The sequence below is a fragment of the Saccopteryx leptura genome, chromosome 8, assembly GCF_036850995.1.
Source record: "Saccopteryx leptura isolate mSacLep1 chromosome 8, mSacLep1_pri_phased_curated, whole genome shotgun sequence".
Classification (NCBI taxonomy): Eukaryota; Metazoa; Chordata; class Mammalia; order Chiroptera; family Emballonuridae; genus Saccopteryx; species Saccopteryx leptura.
The window spans coordinates 6,852,235-6,860,987 of record NC_089510.1 but is presented as its reverse complement, the minus strand read 5'-3'; the positions used below and the strand labels follow the sequence as shown (position 1 = coordinate 6,860,987).

Here is an 8,753-nt window from a genome sequence, read left to right as displayed (position 1 = left end):
CCTAGAGGGAAACGGGGCGTGCGCCCACCGCTTTGAGCGATCAGCGACAGTCCACTGCGCTGTCCCCGCAGTGGATGGCTCCCTTCTACCAGCGAGAAACATTTTCCTTAAGAAAAAGAGAAGAAAAGATGGAGGCCCTGGCCAGTAGTCCACCCACCCTACACCAAGGTGGCAGGTTCGACCCGGGTCTGGGCACATACAAGAACCCACCCTGATGCATAAATAAGTGGGGCAGCAAATGGATGTCGCCCTCCTCCTCTAAAATCAACAACAAACACCTTAATAAAAAGTGCGTGTGAGAGGGGGAGGGAGGGGTGCTCCTTAAGCCCGAGTAAGGCTGGGTCTCTTCTGGACTCAGTGCCTCCCGGTCAGGCACCGGGGGTGAGGCTGTCTTGAAGGCACCGCACAGGGTCAACCGCAGGGAACGCCGTGACCCGGCGGGTAAGTGGCGGGGCTCAGCAGCGGGAGGCCCCGTTCCAGGGAACCACAGAGGAGAAAGCTAGAGGCGGGGCGGGGGCGGGGCCTGAGGACGGCGCTGAGGCTCCGGGCTTGCGGGGGACAGCGGCGGCACGGGGAGTCGTTTCCCCTCAGGTGGAGGCTGCGGGCATCAACCCCACAGGCGGCCACCGCGCGTCACCTGGCAGGGCTGCGTGACTTTCCCGCGCCTCCGCCTCGGAGGCGGGGAAGAACCCGGATGAAACCACCTCGGCCGCCGGGACCCCGCCCCCAGGCTTTGGCTCGCTGCGTGGGGCGGAGTCGCCCTTCCTCCTTCCGTACGCTGATTGGTTCGTCGTCGCAGGGCCCTCCTCGTGATTGGGCGTTCCCAGCGCCAGTCAGGAGGCGTCGGCGGTCTCTCAGACCGCGGCTGGAAGGAGACGGCGCCGACGTCTAGTGAGGCTGGCGGCATCTTAGCTGGCGGCCGCGCGCTCTTCCTGTGGCGCCTGGAGCGACGGCGTCCCCCGCTTCGCGGCTGCAGGCTCGGGAAGGAGGCGTAGCGAAGCGACGCGAGGACCATCCCGGGCGCCCGAGCGTCCCCCTCGTCACCCGCCGCGCGCCATGTCCTGGATATTCGAGAGGTGAAGGGGGCGGAGGCGGCGGCAGCGGCCGGGCGGTGTCCCCCGGGAACTTGACCTTCCTGGCGTCCCCTTCGCGGGTCCCGTGCGGCGTGTGCAGCAGGGGCTCGTTTTGCCGGTGGCGGCTGCCGTCCCCGCGGGGGGGAAACGAATGCGCCGCCGTGGCCGGCGAGGGGCGGCTCCGCGGGGAAACCTCGGTCCCGGCGGGCAGGGCAGGGCCTCGGCCTGGGGCTGTCCCTCCGCAGCCGGGGACCTGGACCTCGTACGGCGGAACACCCAGTCAGCAGGACGGGGACCGCGGTGCATGCGACACCGGGGCGGACCGCCCCGGCCCCTGGGTGGCTCCCGGGTCGCGAGCCCGGACGGACGTGCACACGCATGTGTGCAGCGGACCGCAGAGAGGCCTGCGCGACCCGCGAGGCCGGCGCGGGGGGGTCGGGGCGCGGATCCGGTGTGAGGGAGCGGGGAGCCGGCCTGGAACCCCGCAGCCGACCGCCCCGTTCCCTTCCGGCAGATCCGAATGGCTCCGCCCGCGCGTCCCTGCAACCGCCGATCCTCGAAGGGACTGCGGGTATCCGTCCTCGGCCCCGGGGAGCGGGAGGCGGCCGGCCGGCCCCCCGGGGTGGCCTGGCTGGGAGGCCTGCGTGGAAGAAGGGTTCTGCCGGGAAGGGGCGGGTGCTGGGCGGACGGTCGGAACCGCGAGACGCTGCTTCCCTCGAGACGCAGCGAGGGCAGACTTGCGAGGCGCTCCTTTCAGTCTCCGTGGAGAGGTTGACGTAGGGACAGTTCCGGCATCCCGTCCATTTTCACTGAGTCGGGCCCCCGAGGAAAGCGGTTTGTGGGTGCGGGTTGAGCTGCTCATTCTCGAATGCGCGTGGGTGGAAGAGGCGTCACTGAGCAGGTGGGGTTCCGGGCGCGGGCCCCCGCTCGCTGCCATCTCCGCCTTCATTAGATAGCGGGACGGACACTGCCTTCATCTGACACACCAGTTCCCGCGGCGGATGTCATTTGTTGGAATAACGGTGGGAGAAAACAAGGCGTGAAAATAGGGTATGGTCTTGGAGATGTGCTTGGTTAAGTTTTCTTTTCCCTCCGCCTGTTTTTTTCCTTTTTCCCCCCCAACAGAGATCCTGTTTGGAAGTACTTGCAGACGGTACAGCCTGGTGGAATCCATGGACATTTTCCACGGCTCTCATATCCCACTTTTCTACCCCGTTTTGAATCCCAAGATATTATTCCTCCAGATGACTTCCTCACTAGTGACGAAGAGCTAGACTCAGTGTTATTTGGAACTTTGAGAGGTCATGTGGTTGGACTAAGCTTTTACACAGGAGTAGTGAGTATAACCTTAGATATTAAGTTAAAATGTGATTTATGGTATTAATCTACTAGAAAATAAGAATTAGAAGGTGATATATGTATTTAATTTTTTTTTTCTTCAAGTCATTGGAATATACCTGGCTAAGAGATAAATATCTGACTGTATTCTTTCACATTTATACCATACTTATACAAAACGCTTTTTTTTGTATAGTCTCATTTAATCAAAATATTGACCCTGAGAATAGGGCCTTTCTTACCCCTTTCTGTAATTGAAGAAGTGAAACTCAGGAAGGTTAAATGATTTGCCCAAAAAGCACAAATACTGTGTTGTACGTTTGCAGAAGGACTTCATACTCAGTCCATTGCCTTTCTTCTGCCCCTCAGCACTTTTCTACACCTTGATATTTTTAATTTAGGGAGATCAACTCATCCTAGATAAGGGAATTGTCTGTCTTTAGGTCCTTTTTCTTTCTGTAGTAAGACTCTCCCAATTTTTTTATACTTTTTTTTTTTTTTTAGTGAGAGGAGGGGAGATAGACTCCAGCATGCACCCCAGCTGGGATCTACCCAGCAACCCCTGTCTGGGGCCGATGCTTGAATCAACTGAGCTATCCTCAGTGCCGGGCTGGGGCCTGTGCTCCAACCAGTCTAGCCATTATTGGCTGTAGGAGGGGAAGAGGGAGAGAAGGAGGATGAGGATGGGAGAGAAGCAGATGGTTGCTTCTCCTGTGTGCCCTGACCAGGAATCGAAACTGGGATGCCAAATGCCAGACTGGTGCTCTATCCACTGAGCCAACCGGCCAGGGCCCCAATTTTTCTTTCTCTATATTTATCTGTTCTCTGCAGTGTGTGTGTGTGTGTGTGTGTGTGTGTGTGTGTGTGTATATGTGTGTGTGTGTGAGAGAGAGAGAGAGACATAGAGAATATATGACTTTCTCTGGTCAGTAGTTGTCTTTGTTGTGATTGTCTAGACTACATCTGTGTTATCTGGATGATATACTTCTAATTTTATTTTTTTAATTGATTGTGAAAAGTTTTAAACATGCATAAAAGTAAAATAATACAATAAACTCTAGATACCTATGATTCAGATTTAATAGTTATCAAGATTTTTGCATGTTTGTTTCATCCTTCTTTTTGATGTGTCCTTGTATACCAAAATTCTATTACTTTACATCTATAACAAAATTAAGAACTTCTTATACTTGTTTAAAAATGTACTTCTATAGTTCATTTTTTTCAATTGAGATAGAGATAGGAGGGGGAGAGATGAGAAACATCAACTCATAGTTGAGACACCTTAGTTGTTCATTGATTGTTTCTCATATGCCTTGATATTTTTCATCAAATTTAGAAAGTTTTCAACTATTCTTCAAATATTCTTTATTTTTTCTCTTTTTTTTCTTTCCCTTACGAATATGCTGGTCCCAAAGGTCTCAAAGCCTCTTTATGTTTTTTACATTCTTTTTTTCTTTTTTCTAATTTTTATTTATTTATTTATTTATTTTTACAGAGTCAGAGAGAGAGTCAGAGAGAGGGATAGACAGGGATAGACAGACCGGAACGGAGAGAGATGAGAAGCATCAATCATTAGTTTTTCATTGCGCATTGCAACACCTTAGTTGTTCATTGATTGCTCTCTCATACGTGCCTTGACCGCGGGCCTTCAGCAGACCGAGTAACCCCTTGCTGGAGCCAGCGACCTTGGGTTCAAGCTGGTGGGCTTTTGCTCAAACCAGATGAGCCCGCACTCAAGCTGGCGACCTCGGGGTCTCGAACCCGGGTCCTCTGCATCCCAGTCTGACGCTCTATCCACTGCGCCACCGCCTGGTCAGGCACATTCTTTTTTCTTTATATTCCTTAGACCCTATAACTGTTCTTCAATCTATGTACATATATCCCCTATTCCCAAAGTATAGCATTTCTAGGAAACTTTGTAAACTGAAAGGGGTTAAAGCAAACTAGCAACAATCATTAATTTATATGGGAAAATTTTTGAGCTTTTCCAAATCCTACATATGCATAATGTTTATTTCCTTTACTGTGATCAAAATGCATAACTACATCCAACTTGACACTGAATGTAACACTCTTACAAGCCCTTAGGCTTCTCTGATAAAACTTAGAACCCCCCTTGCTAATGATGCCACAGGTGCTCACAGACACAGTTCCGAGCTCTGGCGGCTTGCCGCAGAGATGCTGAGTGTAGTTCCCTGGGGAAGTAACTTGGTTGTACCCCTCTTGCAGCTCCGGGTGCACTCTGCCTTATAACAGCTCACTGCAGAACAACGCTATTTTGCTTTTAGCCTTTGTTTTCGTGAAAGCGAGAGTCCTCTTCAGGAATCTTTGAGTTAGAAACAGGCCCAGGACTAACATGTAGGTCTTGAAGGTGAAGCAGTGTCAACTTAAACTTGAGAAAGGTGCGGATACCTTCCCTTTCTGTTGACCTGTCTTCAGCTTCGGTCTTTCTTCTGCCTGCTCATATCTGCTGGTGACCTCTTGAGTGAATTTCACTTTGGTTGTTGTACTTTTGACATCAGAATTTCCATTTGGGGAGGTAGTTCTCATGCTTTCCATTAGTTCTCCCCCCTCCTTTATTCTTTTTTTAAAAATTTTTTTATTTTTTTTTATTTTTTACAGAGACAGAAAGTGAGTCCGAGAGAGAGATAGACAAGGACAGACAGACAGGAACGGAGAGAGATGAGAAGCATCAATCATTAGTTTTTCATTGCGTGTTGCAACACCTTAGTTGTTCATTGATTGCTTTCTCATATGTGCCTTGACCGTGGGCCTTCAGCAGACCGAGTAGCCCCTTGCTGGAGCCAGTGACCTTGGGTTCAAGCTGGTGGGCTTTTGCTCAAACCAGATGAACCTGCGTTCAAGCTGGCGACCTCGGGGTCTCGAACCTGGGTCCTCTGCATCCCAGTCCGACGCTCTATCCACTGCGCCACCTCCTGGTCAGGCCCCCCTCCCCCCACCCCTTTATTCTTTAAACATGGTTTGCTCTACAGGTCTTTGAAGATATTTAAAATAAAAAAAAAAAAAAACATTTTTCTAGTAGGTCACATATGTGTTTTTCCCGAGGAACAGTTTTTGCACTGCGTGAGCTCAGAGGTCACATAAAAACAGCTCTGCAGGCGGGGGTCTTTTGGAGAACCATCCTGCAGGTCAAGTGGGCCAGTTGTCTGGGAGTGAGTCTCGAGAGATTCGGCTCCCTCGTGCGCTCTGTCACTGCGCAGTGCCACCAGGGATCCTGAAGGCTGTTCTCTCTAAAGGCTGTTGTGCAGCGGAGAGCCGGAGGCTGGGCTGAGGCTCCGACGAGTCCACTGTTTTTCTTGAGTTAATATTCCCCTTGTTTCTGCAATCCTTTTGCTAGTGTTCAGAGTTCTGAGTTCTGGAAGAACTGGTTCTGACAAGTTTTTTTTGTTTTTGTTTTTGGTTCTGACAAGTTTTGCCAGTTTTTTCTTTGTTTTTATGGAGGAGAGAGTTTTTGGAAGTCCTTACTCATCCATTTTCAATAATGTCGCCCTCAGGTAATTTTTAATCAATTGAAATCAGAATGGCCTGAGTTGACATCTGCTTCCATTTTCCTTATTCCAGTTTTGTTCTTACTGTGATTAATGCCTTTCCTCCCTCTAAAAGTTTTAGAGCCTGATGAATTCAGGCTTAGGAACCAGCCTGCCTGGATTCAAATCCTAGCTCTGCTACTTCTGGCTTTATGACCTTGGGCAAGTTACTTTTCTGTGCTTTACTGTGTGCATCTGTGGAGAAAATAAGCAATACCTACCAAGTCAGTCTTTGTAATGTGCTTAGAACAATGTTTGGCAGCATTCAATAAAGATTACTTGTTTTCAGAAGTTCCGGTGTTGAAAATTTTAGAGAGTGTGAAATCTGTTTAGTTTTAATTGTGTTTCTTAGATACCAAAAATTTGTTATTTCCAATGAATATAAGTTAGAAAATATTATGAAAGAATCATTAAAATTTATTCTTTAATATTTCTGTAGAATAATGAGTCCCAAGAAAATGTATATTTCTTTCGTAGTGTTACTCAGTAGACATTAAAAAAAAGACTGGAAATTCCAGATGAAGTATGATGAAGAAAGTTATTGCTCTGTATTCATTGTTTATAACATCTGTTTGTTGTTTTTGTTAGGTCAATAATAATGAGATGGTTGCGTTACAACGAGACCCCAATAACGCCTATGATAAGAATGCAATTAAAGTAAACAATGTGAATGGAAATCAGGTTGGCCATATAAATAGAGACCTTGCGGCAGCTGTTGCCTATATCATGGACAACAAATTGGCACAAGTGGAAGGGTAATGTACCTCAGAGTTTAATAAGGTTGAGTCTTTATAGTTGCCCTGACAACTTATATCATTATACTTTTAGTACATGTTTAATAAATGTCTCAATTCTCCTCTCATCTACCTCCACTACCCTAGCTATTTTCTTACTTTCCTATTGAATTATTGCCTTGGAAAAAGGTAGACCTTTGGTGTATATATTAGGAAGTTTACACTGTCTCCAAAGTTTCATATATTTATATTTACTTATTTTTATTTTATTAAATGAGAGGTGGGGAGGCAGAGAGACAGACTCCTGCATATGCCCTTACTGGGATCCACAAGGTAAGCTCCCTGCTGGGCAGTGCTCTGCCCATCTGGGGCAGCAGCTCCTTTGCTCAGCAACTGAGCTATCAGTGCCTGAGATGAGACCATGGTGCCGTCCTCAGTGCTTGGGGCCAACTTGCTCAAACCATTTGAGCCATGGCTGCAGGAGAAGAATAGAGAGAGAGAGAGGAGGGGGAGGGGTGGAGAAGCAGATGGTCGCTTCTCCTGTGTGCCCTGACCGGGAATCAAACCTGGGACATCCACACGCAGGGCCAGTGCTCTGTCACTGAGCCAACCAGCCAGGGCCTCCAAAACTGTTAGTGAATAGATTTGGGCATTTGGAAGGGTTAGTGCAAATCAGAGCTTGTAAAACTGGTAGCCTGTGATCTGATGTAAGTGAGCTTAATTTTGCTTACACAGCGTTTAAAGTTTTTTCATTTTTTTTCCAATATATATTAATATGTGGATACTTTACATTTTATACATGTTATTTTTTTCCTAAAGATAAAAATGTTTGCACATGACATTAGTCGACTGCTGCTGAGCAGCGGCTGTGACTTATCCATGGTGGCCCGCCTGTTCTATCCCCTCTTCCTTGGAGCTCATCTCCTCAGTTACCTTCTACCTTTCTTCTTCTAGGCATCTGTTTGTGATCTTGATTTAAGTGTGCATGTTTAGGATGTGAAGTGGTGAGTGGAAGAGAAAGGCTCAGCAATGTCTTCTCAGTTATGTCCTTGTTTTCTTCTTTCTCAGTTCATCGGGTATTTCAAATACTGAGAATAAACTTACGGTGGATCCTGGTTCAGAAATCATTCTTGCAAATCATTTCCCATTCTCAAGGTTTCTATGCTCTGGTTCTATTAATGAAATCTCTATCTTCTCAATTAAGCTTATATTTTACTTATCTTACGGTCTTGATTCTCGGCTATGCCTGTTTTCAAACACTGCTTTATCCCGTCTTCTCAGTTTCTCCTGGCATTCTGTTTGTGAAAACCATCTTTTTCTTCTGATTGCTGTTGATCCTATTCCCTGTCGTTTTTCTTGCTGTCTAGTCTGCCCAACTAGTTCCTCCCTGTTTTATTTCATGCAGAATTTGAATGTGCCACTTAGAATATTTAATAGATAATGGGAGTAAAAAGTGATAACGTTCAATTTCTCACTTTTTTATTCTTAAATTCAATAGGGTAGTTCCTTCTGGTGCTAACAATTTATTTACCATGCCTCTGCATATGACTTTTTGGGGAAAAGAAGAAAATAGAAAAGTGGTTTTAGACCGGTTGAAGAAACACGGATTTAAATTGGGTCCACCAAAAAGTAAGTTTAGGGTTTAATCTACTAATATTTTGATATTATAATAATGTAGGAATTGTGAACATTTATTTTCCTAAGTAATATTTTATGTTCATTTGGCTAAAGCAGTTTGTGCTGAAGGTTGTATGTTATAACTTTTTTTTTTTTTGTATTTTTCTGAAGTTGGAAACGGAGGCAGTCAGACAGACTCCTGCATGCGCCCGACCGGGATCCACCCGGCATGCCCACCAGGGGGCGATGCTCTGCCCATCTGGGGCATCGCTCTGTTGCAACCAGAGCCATTCTGGCTCCTGAGGCAGAGGCCATAGAGCCGTCCTCAGCGCCCGGGCCATCTTTGCTCCAATGGAGCCTCGGCTGCGGGAGGGGAAGAGAGAGACAGAGAGGAAGGAGAGGGGGAGGGGTGGAGAAGCAGATGGGCGCCTCTCCTGTGT

General features: G+C 47.7%; 1 protein-coding gene across 1 annotated transcript in view; it reads left to right on the top strand.

Annotated features, from left to right (window-relative positions):
• Positions 1 to 887: 887 nt before the first annotated feature.
• The window catches only part of LOC136380099 (helicase-like transcription factor), a 43,192-nt gene continuing 35,326 nt past the window's right edge, over positions 888 to 8,753 (top strand). Inside the window, exons 1-4 of the mRNA XM_066347900.1 lie at positions 888 to 1,076; positions 2,199 to 2,409; positions 6,551 to 6,717; positions 8,195 to 8,325. Of these exons, the coding sequence (XP_066203997.1) occupies positions 1,057 to 1,076; positions 2,199 to 2,409; positions 6,551 to 6,717; positions 8,195 to 8,325 (529 nt within the window). The 5' untranslated portion in view covers positions 888 to 1,056. The remainder of the gene's footprint in view (positions 1,077 to 2,198; positions 2,410 to 6,550; positions 6,718 to 8,194; positions 8,326 to 8,753) is intronic.